The 21,186-nt window shown below is 41.1% G+C and overlaps 1 protein-coding gene across 1 annotated transcript; it reads left to right on the top strand.

Moving 5' to 3' along the window:
* The first annotated feature begins 426 nt into the window (after positions 1 to 426).
* Positions 427 to 20,750, top strand: fyna (FYN proto-oncogene, Src family tyrosine kinase a). Its single transcript, XM_080870231.1, has 12 exons — positions 427 to 586; positions 9,597 to 9,853; positions 12,184 to 12,280; positions 14,180 to 14,278; positions 14,502 to 14,605; positions 14,798 to 14,947; positions 15,072 to 15,236; positions 15,805 to 15,984; positions 16,451 to 16,527; positions 16,911 to 17,064; positions 18,472 to 18,603; positions 19,185 to 20,750. The coding sequence occupies exons 2-12, from the start codon at positions 9,607 to 9,609 to the stop codon at positions 19,391 to 19,393; spliced, it is 1,614 nt and encodes a 537-aa protein (XP_080726357.1). The 5' UTR covers positions 427 to 586; positions 9,597 to 9,606; the 3' UTR covers positions 19,394 to 20,750.
* The last annotated feature ends 436 nt before the right edge of the window (positions 20,751 to 21,186 follow it).

The raw sequence follows: 21,186 nt of genomic DNA, 5'->3' as shown, positions 1-21,186 counted from the left end.
GTGCCCGGCCACACATTGTAATCTCTCATTGGAGGAAAGCGGTGTCAGTCGAAGCTACTGGTCGGTGTGGATCCGCATCAAGCGTACGCAATAACATCTGCGTCAAGACAACCAGAGACAGACCCAACAATAAAACACCATATGCTGCCCAAAATAAAACCACCCTAGCAGTTTACTTTTCTAAATAAGTATTTTAGTGGCTTATTATTGTTTGAAAGCGATAAGAAGTAGTGGAACTACTAAATCTTGAAATACCTTGAATTAATTTTGGTTCCACAAACATGCCTTTTAGCGTTGCTTTCGTGCAATATCGATTTTTACAAAAAGCTTTGCCAACCAGGAGATTTATTTTGATAGTACTTGGCGGAAGCTGCAGTTTTACTGTGGTGAACTTGACCCCCTGCGCCTTCGTCATCATCCGTACACACGGCGGCGACAGGAGCTCCTGTATCGGCAGGGACGGGTCTCCCACCGCTATTCTCTGTCTGTGCGGAGGAAAAACACTGACAGAGAAGAAAGACGACCGCGAATTTCCTCCACGAAGCTCCCTCTGGAAACTCCGATGGATTAATTTGATTTTTCTGCGGTGAGCGCGCTTTTCTTTTTCTTCTGTTGAATTTCAATTGGTGCGCCAGCCTTGTCCCCTATTTTGCGCTGTGGAAAGCGAGTTGAATTCATCTCGAGAGGGAGAGAGGCAGAGAGAGCAGATGAGATAAATAACACATTTTGAGTGGCTGCAGTCACGCCAATCTTTACTCCGAGTCTTCCTCGGAGGGCTGGCTTTGTGTGGTTTGCGTAAACATTGCCCTCGTTGAGGAAAAGACTGGGAGAGCGGTGATGGTGACTGTGGATGATGTTTTGCAGTGATTCTGGAGAGGGGGCTCTTGTGTTGCAGCAGGGATGGATGCGCTGCAGAACAGAGCTGACCACTGAGGCCATGCACACACACACACCTAATAAACGCCAGGCTGGCCTTCGGACAGCCTCTTAATTGTTTAACTCCACAGGAATTATCATATGCTTTGAGTTAATTGCATTGCCACGCTGCTAAACATCCAATTAAAGCTGTTCCAGTCGGGTTATCTCATGTGTCTGGAGGTGCAGCCATCCATCTTGTGAGCAAACACTGGGGATGATATGTGTGAGCTAACCCCACTGTTACCCATGTGCAATAAGTTAGTCAGCAGTTATTGTTTTGGTTGTTAAATTGTTCAGTCAGCTCCCTGAAGGCCTGAGTTCAGCCTGCCTATGAATGAGTGCACAATTGGTGTGCATGGTATGTATTAATTTTGAATGAAGGGAGTTGGATGTTGTGCTTCGTGGACCGTGCACTTTTCCCCCTTCAGGCTCGCTCTCCCTTATACAGTTCAACCTGCTGGCGCATAATCTGCCAAACCTGAAATAAGTTATAAAGAAATGCAGATGCTTTTCAAAATAAGGCTCAGTTGATAACTTTAGTTTAAGACCATTTTGTTGGTTTTTAAGATTTTTGGAAGGTGTTGGTTTGTTTTGACATCTACTGTGATGATTATCATTGTAAAATTAATCTGTCAAGCAGCAGAAAATAAATTAGCACTTAACTGTAAAATCATCATTAAGCCACATTTGAAGATATTTTTCTAGTTTCTAAAATGTGAGCATTTTCCATTATTCTAAATATTTAGGAAGACTTAGTTGTTTGGGGGTCTGAAAAAAATCAGGTTTCATTGATGGAAATTGCAGTGGGTATATTTTTTTGTATTCTGATGTTTTGGGCACTAAACTAATGAGAAGTGTAAAACAGCCACACATTTTTAGCATTTTTTTTTTTATTAATAATATAAATAAATCAAACAAGTTGCAATTTATTTCTTTTTTTTGGGGGGGGGTTGCATCTGCTAATTGGCTTATCGTTGTAGATCTGCGTCCAGCACTTGTGCGCCATGTGGCTCGTGCCAGTGTTTTACACTTTCCATCAACTCAAGTGCGATTTTTAGTTCTGCCAGAAACCTTCCATCCTCCGTTCCTGTAAACCCACCTCATCATGATTTCCACTGGATTCTTGCATCGACCATTACCCTCCACTGGCACAAGATTTGGAAAGAATCATTTAAACCCTCAGTTCAGACTGTCAGGCAGAAGCAGCAAGAATCTGCTCTGGTATCTGGATAACACTTTTTTCCTGTTTGGAAAGTGTTCACCTAGTCTGCACTGGTCTCGCTGACTGAATAGACATACACAATGGGATCGGTGATTTAACAACATGACTCAAGAAGCTCAAGTATAGACACTGTGACACTAAAACACAGCTAGGCTTAAACCCACACGCACGTACTGTATGAATCTCAGCTGCGTGTTTTATAACTAGCTCTGTTCATTCAGCACACGAAGAATGCTTTGAAAGCTTTAACAGTGTTTCATTGTGCTCATAATCTTGTAGCAGAGTGAAAAGTGGCCATTGTCTCGTTGTTGATACACTGAATGAACTCGGTTGTCTGACACAAGCAAATGTTGTAACTATTCAGAGAATGGCAGCCATAAGGAGGAGATTGTCAGCGTTGTACCAAATCCAGCAAACATAACAGTGGGTTTCACGTGCATTCAAATGTCACACAGCTTTTCTTAAAAAGGAAAAAAAAGATCCTCTGTTGGTTCGTTGGTCTCGTCTTTGTTCCATGATCAGAACGTTGAATTATGGAGTTGAATAAGGTCACAGTGAGTGCGATGCCAGTGGGAGGCATGTGGGAAGTTTGACCTTGTTTTGTGCCTTGTCAGTGATCTGAGTGTAAAAGGACCCCCACACTTCAACTTAAACAGGATACCTTTTAAGAAGATGTGTTGAATTGCAAAATAGACTGAGGAAAGACTGTATTCTGGAGGGATTTGTTAGTTCGTAGAGGTTAAATTATCACAACATTGCCAGATGTAATGCTCAATTGACCATAATTTCCACAGTTTATTAGTCAAAGCCACGTTTCAATTTGTTTTTCTAAGCTGAAATAATATCTTGTAAACTTGTTACCATTAGGTTCACATGTAGCAATTACTCTGCAGACTTGTATGATTATTTTATATTGTAGCATTAAGACTTTATTGATCTCCAGAGAGTGAGAGATTAATAAGGTTACAGCATTTTAAGGAAAATCTAAAAACATAAAAATTACTTAAAATGATGAAATGATTGAAGGACTTGCTGAAGTCAGTCAGTTGCACGTAATGTTACATACTTTCCCTGAGCTCAAAGTTATGCACAGATAGATACATATTTCATAATCTTGTAACACTTAGGAAATCGTCAGATGTTCCCTTTTTAGAAGCTGCAGATGTTACACTCATTCTTACGTAATTCTTAATAAAATAATTGTTGCTGTTTAGGGAATTTCAGTCTTTTTCTTTTTTTTTTAGTCTTACACATCCAATTATCTTTTTTGTTCTTGCTCGTAACACAAATCAGACTGCAGATATATTTGTTTTTCAGGCCTGACTGAGTCTCTCCTGGTAAATCCATCAGTTAGTCTGTGCGACCCTGACATGTCTGTCCTTTTAATATAGTATATTGATTGCAGCTTTACTCCAAATGACCCACTATCTCATTATGGCCTCCAGCGCTATGACTGTTGTTATGGATGATTAACACTCGAGCTTGTGCGGCATCAAAATAAAGGCTTTCATTTGGGTAAATTAATTTCCAGTTGAGCCGAGTGGTTGTGACAGATAAAGTAAAGCTGACCCCGTTGCTGTGTGTTCGGTACCCATTCAAAAAAAAACTGCTTGTTCAGTGGTGCATTTGATAAAATAGTGTGAAAGCCGATAGTTACTAAAAACAGGTTGTGGATTTACCTGTGGTGGTAGGCGTGATGGAAGTCACTGCAGAGGGTGTCCTGCAGCGATATTCACAGATATTCCTAAATTTCCTCACATTTTTTGATGTTTCAGTTTACATATGTTCCATGAACACCTCATTTATGGTCAGCTTCTTTAAAAAAAAAAAAAAAAACCTCAACATTTTAACACAGATTTTGTGAAAATTAAAAAATTAAACCAAAAACACCAACAGCAGAAAACTGCAATTTATTGTCCACTTGAGGCTTGCTCTAAAAGGAGTTGGTTTCAGTCCAATTTACAGCTGATGGTAAATGGTAAGTAGCAAAAACGTTTTAACACGTTTTTGGTGAAAAACTTGAGGCCTCTCACCTTTTCCTTCTCTTTGGCTTTTGAATTAACTCTTACAGCACATTGCAATCTTGTCCCCGAAGGACCCTCCTGATCACGCCATTGTCACTCTCTCTACAGCAAGCTGCTCATTTGGGTCTGAAAATAGCGTGATGATTGCTATTGCAGAGGCTGAGGTGGTCATGCAATACCCAGGCTGTGCCATGAAAGGGAACAAGCCCCGAGGCTTTGACGCCATCATCTGCTGGTTTGGTGTGGGGGGTTTGAGTAGACTTGCGTGTGTCTGTGTCCATCTCCACCATGATGAAATGCAGCGAGAGCACCAATCTAAAACTTATGTTGTGATCTCATACGTAGTGTTGACTCATGTGTAACCGGAGAGCAGAAATGTATCTATGATGAACGCTCGTGAAACTCTTATTAAATTACCGTGTAAATGTGAAAAGCTGCTGATTCACCGACTCATCTAAAGGATTCTTTATCTTGTAAATATGAGATTATTAATTGGAATCGCAACACAGACATGATTTAATGTTTACAAATACACACTGTGCAATAAAAAGACCACACAGGGAACATGTATGAATACTATATTAAGGCAAAATGTTATAGATTCTGTGCAGCTGAATGGTAAATGTATGCTAAAGCTACAGTAGTCCCTAGTCTTTTTAACTTGAAGAGCAAGATTTTCATAATCCCCACAGGCAGCACAACGACATGAGATTTCCCCTCATTTACTCTGATCCCTGCAGGAGTGGAGGCAGTGCTATTTCAATCACTTGAGTTGAAGAGAAAATCCACCAGAAATCAGACTTTACCTGCTCAGTTAATATATTCTGGTGCTACGTTAGTCTTATTAACGCCACGTTTAGAGGTTTTTGTATCGACGGGGAAGGTGAGTAAAGAAATGCAGTAACTATGGGAAGTTAACATTCGTGGCCTTGATATTGTTTTTCTCTCTGTTGTGTATTCATAAGAATTTATTTTTATTTTCAATGCCTGACTACCTCAGGTCACCTCTGTCATTCGCGTGGACTTCGGGCACGGTCTTGTTAAATACAGTCATGTGATAGTTCCAAGTTCTAAAACGAAGTACCCTCATGATTCAGTAGTTTGTAGTAGAACAACCTTTAGAAGTTATAACTTGAAGCAGACGTTTTCTGTATGACTCACTTTCTTACATCATTGCGGTGGAATTTTTGCTCAATTTTCTTTTCAAAGATGGTTCAGTTCATTGAGGTTTTTAGACATTTGTTTATGCTCAGCTGCCTTAAGGTCCCACCACGGCATTTCAGTCAGACTGAGGTCTGGACTTCGACTGGGCCGTTACAACACTTTAACCCAAATGGCCAAGCTTTAGCTGTCAGACAGATGGCCTCACATTTAACTTTAGAATACTTTCATATGCAGAGAAGTTCATGGTCGAGTCAGTGACTGCAAGGTGCCCAGGTCCTCTGGCTGCAAAACAAGCCCAAATCACTCCCCCTCCCCCACCGTGCTTGACAGTTGGTGTTTGTGCTGGTACGCCTCGTATCTCCAAACATGGCTCTGTGTGTTATAGCCAAACATCTCTACTGTCCTTTAGACAGATGAGACCACTTCTGTTTTAGACATTTTGTAGTTTGTTCAGATTCAACTTTGCAAACGTAAGCTGTGCTGTCATGTCCTTTTTAGAGAGAAGAGGCTTTTTCCTGGCAACCCTTCCAAACAAGCCATACTCATTCAGTCTTTTTCTAACTTTACAGTCATGAACTTTAATATTTAATAGCTAACTGAGGCCTGCAGAGTTTTTTGGGGTTTTTTTTGCAGTTTCTCCGACCATTGAAGAGTCTGACCTTGGGCTGAATTTACTGGGACGTCCACTGTGGCATTGCATTACCCACACACCTGAATGCTTCAGTTATATGGACAAAACGTTTTCACATAACTGTACATTCATAGCTTTCCTGGCCAAATAAATACTGTAATGTCCCAAGCCGAGTGACAGTACTGGATATGTGGTTTTCTTTGTTTTTGTTTTTTTATTTTAAATTATTTGAATTGGACTGAAATCACGACGTGTCCCAGTCCTCCTTTTTTCTTTCTCCATACAATTTTGAGCCCTGATGAATTCACACTCATCGCCACCCAGTGTTAACTTGGTTTGGAGGCCGTCTTTGGTTACTGTCAGCTGTCCCGATACTAATGAAATCACTGCAACATGTTGAAAAGACACGTTTTGAACTCAACTGTGGAAAATCAATTCATTCTGCTGTGTTTGTAGTACTGCTGCTTCTTCTCCTCAGTGAATTGTTAGAGCGGATCCCCTTTTTGTTTTATATCAGTTCTCAGATGTCGATTAAAAAGTCAGAAAATACCCATCACAACATCCTGAAGTCTTCATTTACTTGCTTTGTCCAGCAAAAAAAGATAAAACAAACAGCAAAATAGGGCTGCCACGATTAGTCGACTAGTCACGATTATGTCGACTATTAAAATCGTCGACGACTAATTTAATAGTCGACGCATCGTTTGAAGCTTTGTAAGATCACAAAGGACGCAGGAATGAGTAGTAGGATTTAAGAGTGTAATAACGGACTGAAACAGAAGATGGCAGCACTGCATGTACAAGGATGCCAGCTGCCGTTAAACCCCGAAGAAGAAGAAGCTGTGTCCCAGAATTCATAGCGCAGCCCAGCGCAGTTGTCAACAATGGCGGCAGCTAGTTAGTTTTAACTTTACTCTTATTATTCTTTCTTGGTCACAAAATAAACGTTTAACATATTTTCAGGCGAGAATGTAGCTGTGTAAACCTCAAATATCTGCTCAGTTTATCAAGACACCACATATTTTCAAAAGCGCTCCGACGTTTTCGGAGACGTCTGTTACCCACTAGCTCGTTAGCTAGGCGGGGGCAAGGCTAACTAGAGCCGTGAGAACACCGGACTCCCGGCAAATCGTTTTCAAACCCACTGCTGTCTTTCGCTAGTCAGGTTAAACATATATATAAGTCACTTAGATAACTTAAAAATGTTAGTGTTTGGCTTTCTTTAGTATTTTATTTGTTCCTGAGTAAATCGGTTTGGCTGAGATTAAAGTTATAGTTTTTGCACAGCTAAAACTGTCAAGCAGACAGCTGATTATCAGAAGTGTGAGACGCTGGAGAATATACTCCGGTGTCCTGTTATATTTTAGAAAGCAAGGAGTTTATTAAACTTCACCGAAACAATCTGCAAATTTCATTAAAAATTAATAAACTACCATCTTGTCTTTATTTTTAGTTAGCACAAACACTTCAAGCTGTAAGCTAATGATAGTTATATAAGACCAGATGCTGCTGGTGCAATAAGCTGTACGCTGTACGTCCAATGGATGATGATCTGATTAGTCGACTAATCGCAAAAATAATCGGTGACTAGTCGACTATCAAAATTATCGTTTGTGGCAGCCCTACAGCAAAACCAAGTGTGGAAGCACTGAAAAGTCCACGTATTCGCTTTGAATATTGCTTCATTGCCATATTGCCATTCATATATAGGATTTTTACATTTAAATATATCAGCTGTACTTTAGAGCAACGTGCTGTAAATACCAGAAGATTGGAGATATAAATATAGATGTCAAAACAGATTATTTTATATCTGAAGGATTATTGGAGACGCAACAGCAGCCGTGCTTCTTGTATTTCTGTCTGCGGTCTCTGCTTCGGTCAGAGCTTATACTGTAATGCTGCTGGGCTCGTTTCTTCTTCTGCGTATTTTATGGGGTTTTATTGGCAGTAATGAATCACAGTGATGTCGGTCTCTCTGCAGCAGTTACGTCCTTTTGTTACTTAAGCAAACTGGAGCTAAGCTGTATAGTGTGGCAATAATGAAATCCTGTATACAGAAGGAAAACTCAGTTTTTGGTGTCAGAGTCCCTCTTGGTACTTTTTCCATGCAGGCAACACAGCAAGGATTTTTCTTGTGGAATGAATGAATGAATGAATACAATTTTATGCAGCAGAATTCGTTTTTCTAGCTGGTTAATCATCAGATGTAACGTGATCTTTCAGAGAAATCTGACCTCAGACTTAGCTTCTTCTGGACCAAACTGCTCTCTCTGAAGTATAATAGATAAGCATTGATGGGTTTACAACAACTTGCACTTGAAAACCACTTTTGGTGTTTTGCAACTTTGCAACAACAATAATCATTTCAAGATTTTGACACTGCACCATCATGTGACCTCTTCTCAAAGAGGGCATTATTTCCCGTTCATCTGATACGTTCATGCATTTTCTCCTCATCTACATATAGTGCTTGACTTGTTACATTCTGCAGCATTTTCTCCCACTGTGCAGCAAGTGACACATCTGTTTGCACTTTTTGCCTGTGCAGGCATTAAAGTTTCTTGCTAGTAAATGTAAAACAGGCCTGAAGGGTTTGATCTTATACTGTGTAGCTTTGCTTGTAAGCATTAAGCACCAGTCCTTCAAAAACAAGCCTGTGGTTCCTGCTTGTTTTCTGCTTGGAAAATAGTTTCCTTAGAAAGACGTGCTTATTTTCCAATATTAGCAACATTACCTGCTGTATAAAGGCAGATTGTGCTTTTTGGGGGGTTATACAGCTGGGGTAAAGAGCACTGGGATGATTTCCCTTGTCCTCGATCTGTTGCAGTGTTGACTTTTGTTCCGAACACCACCTCTCTCCATTCACCGACACTGTAAACAAGTATGTTTCCAATTAGCTGCCTCTGAAGTCAGCTGCCTGCTTATGCCATTGAAAGACAGCGCTGCTGCCGGGGCCCTCTTCTTAGACATGCTGAACCGGTTTCACGAGCTTCCAGGGCTTAAAGGGGGGGTTGGGGAGTGGGACACGGCGAGCCAAAATGTTCATTAACTTAACTGGGTCTGCAAAGACGGTAAGGCTCTTTTTAATTGACAAAGCAGAAAGCAGGCTGTGTCCCTCATTTCAAAAACTGGTTTATCTTTGCTTTAGTGAGGACAAATGTTCCATCAGCGCGCGTGTGCGTGGCTCCTTGTAAAGCAAACAAAAATAAAGTAAATGCTCTCTTGTGAAGTCAGTGGCTCGGTGTAGACTCTTCTCCTCAGTGTGGTCATGCAATCAGATGGAAAAGTAAACTGTGATAAGTAGGGCCATTAAATTGTTTTACGGCCAGTTTAACTGGATATTCTCAGCATAAAGCATTAATGCGAGCGTACATATGCAGCGGTCATATTTACCGAGCACATACAGCTGTGGTGCATTGTGTTCCTCCATTTAATTAGTAATGCATCTTTTAAAGCGTCGTGTTTAATTTCAGCCTAATTGAAAGATTTTTCAGAAGACTCTGTGGAGCTCTCAAAGGAAGCTCTGAAATAATGGGAATATTGAATCATAATTTCCCCAGTGGAGACGGCTTTTGAGCTATTATTTTACCTAAGTGCTAATTCCATCTCGCTCTCTTTCTCTCTCCACCCACAGACAGTAGAGAATGGGCTGTGTCCAATGTAAGGATAAAGAAGCAGCAAAACTCACTGATGACCGGGAGACCAGCCTTTCGCACAACTCGGGCTACCGCTATGGGTCCGACCCCACTCCGCAGCACTACCCCAGCTTTGGGGTCACCACCATTCCCAACTACAACAACTTCCACAGCGCAGCCTCGCAGGGAGTCACTGTGTTCGGAGGAGTCCACACGTCCTCGCAGTCTGGGACCCTGCGATCTCGGGGAGGCACAGGTAATATTAGACTGTGAATGAATGTGAGCTACTTTACATGTCTTAAAAATATTTGTCACCTTTTAAAGGGCTAATGTGCATAAAAACTGCAAATAAACGGAACATTTGCATAATTTGAACCTGAAAAATACATCCATCCATCCATCCATTCGCGTCCGCTTATCCTGGAGGAAGCCGGAGTACCCGGAGAGAACCCACGCAAACACGGGGAGAACATGCAAACTCCTCACAGAAAGACCCCGGCCTGATGGTGGAATTGAACTCAGGACCTTCTTGCTGTGCGGCAACAGTGCTAACCACCGTGCCACCGTGCTGCCCTGAAAAATACATGAATAGAAAATATCACATTTTAAAAATGATATGAATTTGGTTGCCCGGAATAAATTCACTGAGTACCCTGTTGGAAGATAAACTTACACGCTGTTAAGTAATGGGTCAAATTACAAATAAAATGTCTAATTTAAACTGTCTAAAAATGTCTCTGAAGGCTGCTAGCTGCCGGGTAGGATGGATCCATTCTTTCATGTTGTTGTGTGCTTACAGAGCCAGGTGGCTTTATGAGTTAGTGTTGTTTTCTCGTCAGCTCAAAGCAGTCTGGCTATTCTCCTCTGACCTCTGGCATCATCAAGACATTTTCACCCCGAGAACTGACACTCACTGTATATTTTCTCTTTTCCGGGCCATTCTCTGCAAACCCTAGAGATGGTTGTGTGGGGAAAATCCCATCAGGTCAGCTGTTTCTGAAACACTGTGACCAGCCCATCTGGCGCCAACCACCTTTAAGTATTCAAAGTCACTTAAAGTCAAAGTCACTTAAATGACCCTTCAGTTTGAACTTCAGCAGGTCATCTTGACCATGCGTACAGGCCTAAATGCACAGACTTACTGCCAAGTGACTGGCTGATTATAGATTTGCATTAACAAGTGTATGGCCTGTGAATATAGATGTTTAACAAAAAAAACAGCTTATGTTGGCTTGTCAGCTTTCTGTTCTCAGAATTACAGGCTCAACTTAAATAACGGGTGAAGTTCGTGGCTTGTGTGCCATTTACTAAATGAATAAGTGAGCCTTCTCTTGTGTGTAGTAGAGCCTCAAAATGAATAGAAATGCCCTAAATTATGACCAGTTCTCTGTGAAGAACAATGACAGAGAGCAGACTTTTTGCTGAAGAGCGCTTCAAATGGGGAGAAATAAGCTTTACACTCTTTTGCTCGAAATTTGAAAGCTTCGTATCATCAGATTTATAAATCGCCACCATCCTTGCTTTGATGTCTGTGACGTACTTTGAACCCTTTTTGCGGTTGAATAAAACCAACATCTTTGAAATTGCCGTCGCCAGCTCGCATGAACAAGAAACTACTCTAAGAGGGGGAATGAGAAATAAAATGCATGTCTAATTTGTACAGTGAAGACTTGAGGCGTAAGAAACTGAAACTATAACAGATGTAGAGCCGAAACTTGATCTGATCTGCAATGACCTCAACGGACAGTGTGCAGATTTGGTCGACATTAGGATTGCAGCTTGGAGGATTTAGATCAAATCAGAAAATGAACACTTACAGTTTTAGGCTTATTAACAGATACTGGCAGATTTTTGATTGGCTTCCCTCATCTAGACCATGATAGCACCAAGTAGTATCTATATTTGCTCGTTAGGTCTGCAGTTTTATGTTAGTTAAGTAGGCATCACAAGTCAGTTAATAACAAAAGTTGTTTTTGTGAAATCTTTTTTACCCCATCAACTTTTTTTTATTATATTTTTTGCCTTTTTAGAGTCTAAGTGCTCCTTTCTTGTTAAACTGAGATCATACAGCTGTCATTAAGGTATCAGGACATAAATCCAAATCAGTTAGTGGCAAAGAGTTTGCTTCTGTAAGCTAAGCTTTGTGTCACACCTGTAGCAATTAGCTTTTTAATATGAATGTTTTACTTTATTTGAAAAAATAAAATGTCCCACACAAGTCCTTAAAAGTAAAACATCACCATAAATCACAAACTGCGCTGAAACATCTCAAGAGTCTCCAAATTGTTGCTTTTATTTAAAATTTCTATAAGCGAAAAACTCCCACAATTCTTTTTAAGTTAGCGCTGCTAGTGAGATGTTTGGAAAGATAAAAGAGTAGAAATTTGTTTTGTTTCTAAGGTGAAAATAATGCAGCAGATGGGGTGTAAAGAATAAACAAAGAAGGCAGTAATATTTATTGCCGTTACATAAGCCCCATGTGTTAGACAGATGAACGAACCCTACAGTAAAAATGGAATGAAAAACCCACCGCCATAATATTTCAGCCACATAACCGCCACATGCAACATTTTTGTTTTGCGGCAGGGGTGACTCTCTTTGTGGCCCTTTATGATTATGAAGCCAGGACCGAGGATGACCTCAGCTTCAGAAAAGGGGAGAGGTTCCAGATCCTCAACAGCACGTAAGTGTGAAAACATCTGCATGACAGCACCAAAAGGGTGGTGGTTGTGTTTTCCTTCTCTGGTCCGGCTGTAACAAACGTTACACCGGCACCAATCTGACAGACTTAACCGGGTCTGTGAGGTTCTTGGATTCTCCTCACTTTTTGTGTAACTACAGTGATTTGTGTTGCTTTATCGCATCTTTATAGGAGAATTAAACAGTCAGACCATACTTGCGGGCTGTGCGTGGGCGTTTCCCATGGTAAATGCTGACTGACATCTGAGAGCCTCTGTTCTGTCTCCCTGTCATTTTGTGTTTTCTCTTTCGCTGAATCCAAACCAAGCATTTCCCCTAAATCCAACCAGTTATCTCAGCTACTCATGACAGTCAAACTTCAGTCCCTAACTCCAAACGGAATGGGAGGTCCTGCTGGAAACATACACTCACCAGCCACTTCATTAGGTGCACCTTCAGAACTGCCTTAATTCATTGTGACATAGATTCATCAAAGTGCTGCAGAGAATTTGGTCCATATTGACATGACAGCACGACACAGTTCTTGCAGATTTGTTGGCTGCACATCCATGATGTGAATTTCCTGTTATACCACATCCCAAAGGTGCTATATTGGACTGAGATGTGGTGACCGTGGAGGCCATTTGAGTACAGTGAACTCGTGTTCGAGAGCCAGTTTGAGGTAATATGAGCTTTGTGACACCAGACATTATCCTGCTAAAAGCAGCATGTCAAATATGGCGCTTAAACAATGCGCATTTAGTGTTTAGGAGCCCACCACTAACCTAAAGTAGATCCGCGTTGTTTACACCAGATGTCTGTCCCTTCTCTTCTGACCTCTGGCATCAACAAGGCATTTTCCCGTTCAAACCATTCTCTGTAAATCCTGGTTGTGCGGGAAACTGACACCAACAACCATGCCTCGTTCAGCGTCACTTAAATCCCCTTTCCTCCCCATTCTGATGCTCAGTTTGAGCATCAACAGGTCGTCAAGACCACGTCTACATGCCTAAATGCACCGAGTTGCTGCAACGTGATTCGCTGATTAAATATGTGTGATAGAAAGCAGTTGAAAGGTGTATCTAATAAAGTGGCAACGAGTGTAATTCTTTTTTTAAACCAGGAAATGGTCTATAACAAAGGGGAACCAACAAGCTATTGCTAGAACATTTACATATTTATATATAAATAATATATATTTGCACAAGGTTGGAGGTGATTCCCACTGGATATTATTTGGGATATAAGAAGCGCATTTGTAAATGGCCTGTATTTATATAGCGCTTTACTAGTCCTTAAGGACCCCAAAGCGCTTTACATATCCAGTCATCCACCCATTCACACACAGGTGATGGCAAGCTACAGTGTAGCCACAGCCACCCTGGGGCGCACTGACAGAGGCGAGGCTGCCGGACACTGGCGCCACCGGGCCCTCTGACCACCATCAGTAGGCAATGGGTGAAGTGTCTTGCCCAAGGACACAACGACCGAGACTGTCCAAGCCGGGGCTCGAACCGGCAACCTTCCGATTACAAGGCGAACTCCCAACTCTTGAGCCACGATCGCCCCGTGGCGACAAATGAGCAGACTGTCCGAACGTTGTCCTGAAAATTATAAAGCACTCAAATCATAGTTGCGAATGAAGAGCTTCAGCTGTAGTCAAATTTATGAATTCAAAAACTGAGTTTATAATTTTAATTTCAGAATGGTTAAATCACATAAGGGTGGTCATGCACGGGGGTCTCTACATTACAACTGCTTTGTCTTAGATTTGCACTAAAACAACAGCATTCAGAGTATTAAGAAGAGTGCGTTTATTTCCTTAAATGTAGTGCATCCACTCTGTTTACACGATGAGTAAATGGTGATCTAGCTCTGTTAAATCCACCCTCTCATTTTTCAGCGAGGGAGACTGGTGGGAGGCTCGTTCTCTCACTACAGGTGGAACTGGATACATTCCCAGCAATTACGTAGCTCCTGTGGACTCCATCCAAGCCGAGGAGTGAGTGAAACTTTTTCATTTGAGCACACGCTCTCACACACAGCCTCCACGGGTCTCCGAGGCACGGCAGCTTCATCACCAGAGAGCATAAATATTTCAGAAGTCAGCTCATTGCCTTTGTTAGATGTGACATGGTTGCACGCACAGTACAAATAGAATATTTAGGAAAGCACTGAAAACAAATTTCCCACATCTTTTTTTCCATTTCTCCTCCTTCCTTCAGCTGGTATTTTGGTAAATTGGGTCGAAAGGACGCAGAGAGGCAACTGCTCTCCAACAGCAACGCCAGAGGCACTTTCCTGATCCGTGAGAGCGAAACAACTAAAGGTACTCAAAACGAGATGGTGACTGTTTGAACGCTTTTAAACTTTAGGAAAACTGACAGGTGTTTGTACATAAGTAAAGGAGCACATTAAAGTGAAAGTAAGTAGAAGCAAATTATTTATGGATAAACCTAGAATAAGCCGTGAGACTAAAGATTGGTTGTGATGTTATTTTAAGTTATTCAATCTGTTCTAGGAGCCTACTCTCTCTCCATCCAGGACTGGGATGACGTGAAGGGAGATCACGTTAAACACTATAAAATCCGCAAACTGGATAATGGAGGCTACTACATCACCACCAGAGCCCAGTTTGAGACACTCCAGCAGCTAGTGCAGCACTACTCGGGTGAGACTCTGCTGCTCAGTGTGTACAAAAACATCTTAATGGTATATTGTGTGTGGGATTTTTTTTCTTCTTCTTTTACACTTCCACATTTCTCATGTGACCCCAAATTGCACGGTCATTTCAGCCAGGGCTGCAGGCCTGTGCTGCAGACTGATCGTGCCGTGCCACAAAGGCATGCCTCGTCTGACCGACCTGTCTGTCAAAACCAAAGACGTGTGGGAGATCCCGCGGGAGTCGCTGCAGCTTATTAAACGCCTCGGCAATGGCCAGTTCGGAGAAGTCTGGATGGGTGTGTATCTTATTCCTCAAATTCCAAAAATTCCATTTTGACTAGAATGCCATTTTTGAACTTGTTGTGATTTCTGAGTGGATTTAAGATTTTGGGGAGGGCTTGGGTTGTTGAACCCTGGGAAAAACAAAAGCAAGTTATTAGAATATTTCTAGCTTTATCTAATTCATCAGCATTAAAATAACATTTTGATTCATTTCTCCCATTAAAAAAAAAATGTATCCATCTGTGCACGCTCTTAACCGCTTAACCAAATCAGGTTAACGGGGAAGCTTGGAGTCTGTCCCAGCTGTGACTGGGTGATAGGCAGTGTGCACTCTTGGTACAGAGAGAGACAGCCAATGCATGTATTTGGACTGTTGGAGCTCCTGAAGCAAACCCAGAAAATACATGCAAACCTCAGTTTTAATTACAATCTGTTATGTCATACTCTGATACACTTAATGCAACTTTCAGGGAGTATTTGTTTCTAGTTATGTGTTCTACAGATTAAGTTAAAAGAAGCATGGCCTGTTCGTTTTTTCTTTTAATTAGACTGAATGTCACATTTTGGGGTTTTTCTTCTCAGGTACGTGGAATGGCACCACCAAGGTGGCAGTGAAGACTCTTAAGCCCGGCACGATGTCACCTGAGTCCTTCCTGGAGGAAGCTCAGATAATGAAGAAGCTCCGACACGATAAGCTGGTGCAGCTCTATGCTGTGGTGTCCGAGGAACCCATCTATATAGTCACAGAGTACATGAGCAAAGGTAGAGGCTGTTTTAACAGTGTCATCATTGCATACATGCATTCATGCATGCACCTAAATAATGTTGCATAATATATATATATATATATATATATATATATATATATATATATATATATATATATATATATATATATATATATATATATATATATATATATATATATATATAAAAATATAAAAACGATCTATCTGCATAGGATGTAGAGTATGTCTCCCAGTTTGCTGTATAGCAAATGAAGTTTATTTCACATTGTGACTGTTGGGCAGGATGCATTTGCGATGGAAAAACATATTTTCAGTTACCACAGCAATACCTAACAAACATCTCACTAAGATGTAACATTCTAGGCAGAAATCCCAGAACTGATGCAACATTAGCACAACGTGATGCTTGTAATGATGTGGCAGCCGAAGAAAACAAAAGCCTGATATCCTGACTGTATTTTTTTTTCTTATCTTTTCAGGGAGTTTGCTTGATTTCCTGAAGGACGGCGAAGGTCGAGGCCTCAAACTGCCAAATCTAGTGGACATGGCGGCTCAGGTGTGAAAATCTTGATGCTCAGAAAACATGTTCCCAGGGAAGGATGTTTCCTTTAAAAGCTTAACTGACTTTAATCATCTCCAACTGTTCCCAGTTTAGTCATTTAATCTCAGCACTGCTCATTTAAAGTCTTTTGTTTTGGTGATTTCCCAATTTTTCACACACTTTGCACAAATTCCACGTGATTCATGTTGTTTACTGAGAAAGTAAATGTATATAAAGCAAATCTGTGGGCTTTCAGTTTAGAGAGATGCTTCACTTTTGCTGTCCCACTTTTTTAGGGTGATAACATTTGTGTAAATCTTGCTTAGCACAGATTTAATGACCTTGAAGCTATACATTGAGATGATGTTCAGTAGGAAAAAAACCCCTCAATTTCCCAGGTGGCGGCGGGCATGGCTTATATCGAGAGGATGAACTACATCCACAGAGACCTAAGATCTGCCAACATCCTAGTCGGAGACAGCCTGGTGTGCAAGATTGCTGACTTTGGTCTGGCTAGACTCATCGAGGACAACGAATACACAGCAAGACAAGGTAGGCTTCACTCCAACACATTTTCATGAATCCATTGCTAATGCCTTCCTGCTTGTTTAAACCACAAATGAATTAAAATGACGTTGCAACAACACACAGTACAGAAACTGCAACATAGGTTCCAAACTTCAAAACTGAAAAAACTTCCTGTCCCTGTAAATGTAGAATTTATTGTATTTGTGCGTACTTTCAAAGATGAGCAGCAGATTTTGTGTCAGAATTGAGTAATAATTCAGTCACTTTTGAAAATGCTGACATAGTACACACACCTGTGATCTATGTGCTGATGAACTAAGATGAGATCTATGGATCACCTGGTGTGAGTACACACTTAAACTTTCTTTGTGTTTATGTTGCTTAGACATTGTAATAAAGACAATATATGACTACAGACCGTGCTTGAGAAATGTCTGTTCAGTAGCAAAGTTGTCCAGTGGTGGTTTTCTACTAGATTTCTTATGTTTCAGTGAGTCAGGTCAATTATTGACTACTACTGGGAAAAAGATTAGAAGCTTGCACATGTTTTGTCTAACTCTGTTTCTGTAGGATTCATTAAGTTCCCTGTAAACTGCCATCAGAGGAAAAATGTTGGTGGCTTGGCAAAAGGGCTTATTCCATCCAGTTTCACACACGAACACACACACATTTGTGTTTCTGTAACTTCAGAGGACATTGCTTTAACCAAAATGAATTTCATGGATACAAAACTTAAACTTTCCTGATGTTGACCCCTGACCTCTTCACCTTAAAATGCTGTTACTGACAGACTCATGTCACAACATGAGCACTTAGAGCATGCTGCTTTTCTTTTTGAGCAAGAATTTGTCTTGATGGAACCACTGGAAAGCGGATGCACGTGTGGTTAGCGCAAAGACAACCAAAGATGTGTACGGGGTACGGTGCCGGACTTGAGACCTCTTAAAAGGGCACTTGTTTTACACGAAAATATGCCACTGCGATTATTGTTTGAAGGATGACGAGGAAGCAGCCAAAACCTGATTCACTCCAGTGTTGTTTCCCCCCTGAGTCAGACGTGAACCACACCAGGAGGACTTCAAGCTCTGTTAGTCACTCTGTCAACATGTTCAGTCACTCATTTGGTAGAAATGAAATGTTTACTTGCTCGACTCGGGCCAAGTGCAAACTGACACGGAGATGTCAGTTTGCACTCCGTGTCAGAATGGTTCCGTTATTTCCCTGGTGGGATGTAATGATGTCCTTATGTGCCTGCACTAATCAAATCAGTGAAGGGAAAAAAATCAGTACAGTGAAGACTGACCTACTTTAGTCTAGGTTTTGGTGGAAGCCGCTGCTGTGTATCTTTGTGTATATCTGGAGGGATGCAGAAGCAAAATAATAAAAGTTTGAGACTGTTTGTGAAATTAATATCACCTGAATTTATTTTAGGTGCGAAGTTTCCCATAAAGTGGACCGCTCCTGAGGCTGCCCTCTACGGGAAATTCACCATCAAGTCAGACGTGTGGTCATTTGGTATCCTGCTGACAGAGCTGGTGACCAAGGGCAGAGTGCCCTATCCAGGTGAGAGTGCTGAGCTTGAGGGTTATGTAATCACCTCTCAAAACCAATCAAACGGCTGCATTCAGTTAATGCAGGCTGTGACACGAGACTTTGCATGATTTAAAAGGAAAAAAAGCAGTAGTTAGTTGCATAATGCATTATACATAGAAATGTTCCAAGCTAATGAATGTGAATTGTTCCAGTTTCACTGACATTATAATTCCATTTTAACCTTTATATAAGCTGTCTAGTGTCTATGCGATGATTGCTGCGATGTTTTCAGTTTCCAGTGTAAGGCTTAAGGCGACACCACTTCTATGCAAAGCACTATTTCTTCAGTTCAGATCAAAACGGAAGGCTCTTTCCCGCCTTGACTGTTCACATTTTTATGCTAATCGACTATTACCCCCATCTTAATGTCACATTGCAACCAATAGTAGGTGCAGGAAGTCATCTACTAATCTGTTCCACGATACTGAAACTCAAAAGCAAAGTCTAGAGTAATGCAACTTATGGAAACGGCACAGAAAGACTGCTTACAAACTTGGTGATTTGATGGCAGCACAGCCCTAAACTCTCACTCTATGTGCACCTTTGTTCAGGCATGAACAACCGTGAGGTGCTGGAGCAAGTGGAGCGAGGCTACCGGATGCCGTGCCCCCAGGACTGCCCCTCGTCCCTGCATGAGCTAATGCTACAGTGCTGGAAGAAAGACCCAGAGGAGAGGCCCACCTTTGAGTACTTGCAAGCCTTTTTGGAGGACTACTTCACTGCCACTGAGCCTCAGTATCAGCCAGGGGATAACCTCTGAGCGCCGCGGCCCTCGTCTCATGTCGTTTCACCAAAATTCCACCAGAGGGAGCCAGACACCACGCGTTCTTTCTCATTCTGCGGCTCTAATGGTTTTAAAAGCTGGCAGACTCGCTTTCCAACCTTCAGACGTCATACAAACAGGACAGAGGGGTGCAAACACAGCAACGTGACTATCAGAATTAGAAGTGACTGTCATGGATGAACGACATGAGTTCTGTTGCGTAACGTGTATGTAATGTAAATACAAATTGCTTGTTTACTTATTATCTTTTTTCTGTTTTGTATTCCTTTTGATAATTTGGAAATGTGTGATTTTTTTTTTTTCTTCTTTTTTTCCATTTTTAAATGTAAGGTTACATTTGTTATGGCTCATAGAGAAGTGTGTGAGGCTCACAAGCTGGTTACAGATGTAGGAATAATAATTGTTGGGAATAGTTAGACACTGTGGACCAAAGTGTATCTGAAAATTAGTTTTTTTCCTTTTTCTGGGAGTCCACTGACTTTTTTCTTCTTTTTTCTTTTTTTATAAGGTTAATGTAACAATACTTTTCTCCTCTTCTCAAGGACTTTAGATGTACTATAACACCTGTTCTTGCCTTTTCTTGTTTAGTAATATTCTTATAATGTAAGGGAATGCCTTCATGCTTTACACACACTAACTCAGTGCATCATGGGCTCTTCCTCCCAAAACTGTATGCCATCTGCACTAATATTGTGCATTCATTGCATTCCAGCTTCTGCCAGTGATCTTTTTTTTAGGACTGGCTTAAAGTGACTTTTAAGTTGAGCTTTACGTAATTCAAATGAGGACGGAACTCCTCTCTAACTGCAATCTTCGTTCAGCTGACTGCTTAGTATACTGACAGTATTTTTAAATGTATGTTGCAGATGGCAGCAGGCTGTGTAAGACTTCCACACTGTCTTTATGCTTCAACAGCCAAACAAACTGCCACTTACATGATATGAATGAAGGATGTGTACCTGTGTTTGTCCCTCCATAATGTGTATTTGAATATAACAGTTTGTGAGACCAAATACCTTTTAATTTCATTTTAAGAACATTTCAGCCAGTTAAGAGACGCGAATAATTGATTATTTCCAGGCATTAGGCTTTGGATAGCATTTCATCTTCCTTTACTATCAATCTCCTCTCACTCTTGGTGTGTAATCACATGACAATGTGCCATTTATGTGTATTTATGTTGCTCTCCACGGGTGTAAAAGTCAGCAGAAACTTTTGTATCACTCCGTTTGCCCTGAGTTTAGTAGGTATTCAAAACTTTTGGTCTCTATTTATTGTCTCTGTCTGTTCTGCGTGCACAGCTGTTTTTGAAATAAAGAATCCTGCCATTACGACGCACTATTTAACACTGTTTGTGAAGCTCGTCTGACTGCTCCCATTCTCAAGCAATTTCAGGTTCTCAGCAACAGGCGTGGTGAATAAGCAGACATGACTATTGAAAATGACAGAGTACAAATGAGCCTGTGGTTTTGTTTTTTTTCCCTCGGGGTGAATTTCACGCAGATGACAAGGCTGAATATGCAAATCATCGGATACATGTATGCCCTGAAGCCAAATATCAATCAGATGCATAACCTAAGCCTGTTTTATCCCACGCTTTGTTTTTTTGTTTTTTTAAAGTTCTAATGTGGACTGCTTATAAAAAAAACAGTTTCACAATTTTAAAAAAGAGTTTAAAAACAACTAAATTCCTTACTCATGCAGGCTTTCCTGTCCAATCTGGCACAGGCATACAGACTGCATTCTTGGCTCTGATTGGACGCGCAAAG

This window comes from Rhamphochromis sp. 'chilingali', assembly GCF_963969265.1.
Source record: "Rhamphochromis sp. 'chilingali' genome assembly, chromosome: 21".
In the NCBI taxonomy this organism is placed as follows: domain Eukaryota; kingdom Metazoa; phylum Chordata; class Actinopteri; order Cichliformes; family Cichlidae; genus Rhamphochromis; species Rhamphochromis sp. 'chilingali'.
This window is presented reverse-complemented; position numbering and strand designations above follow the sequence as displayed.

Bases quoted from the DNA above. Each gene is read 5' to 3' on its own strand.
- fyna (XM_080870231.1), top strand. From the start codon at position 9,607: ATGGGCTGTGTCCAATGTAAGGATAAAGAAGCAGCAAAACTCACTGAT. The intron at 14,948-15,071 runs GTGAGACTCTGC...CGGTCATTTCAG, and splicing joins GCTAGTGCAGCACTACTCGG to CCAGGGCTGCAGGCCTGTGC. The intron at 15,985-16,450 runs GTAGAGGCTGTT...TTATCTTTTCAG, and splicing joins CACAGAGTACATGAGCAAAG to GGAGTTTGCTTGATTTCCTG.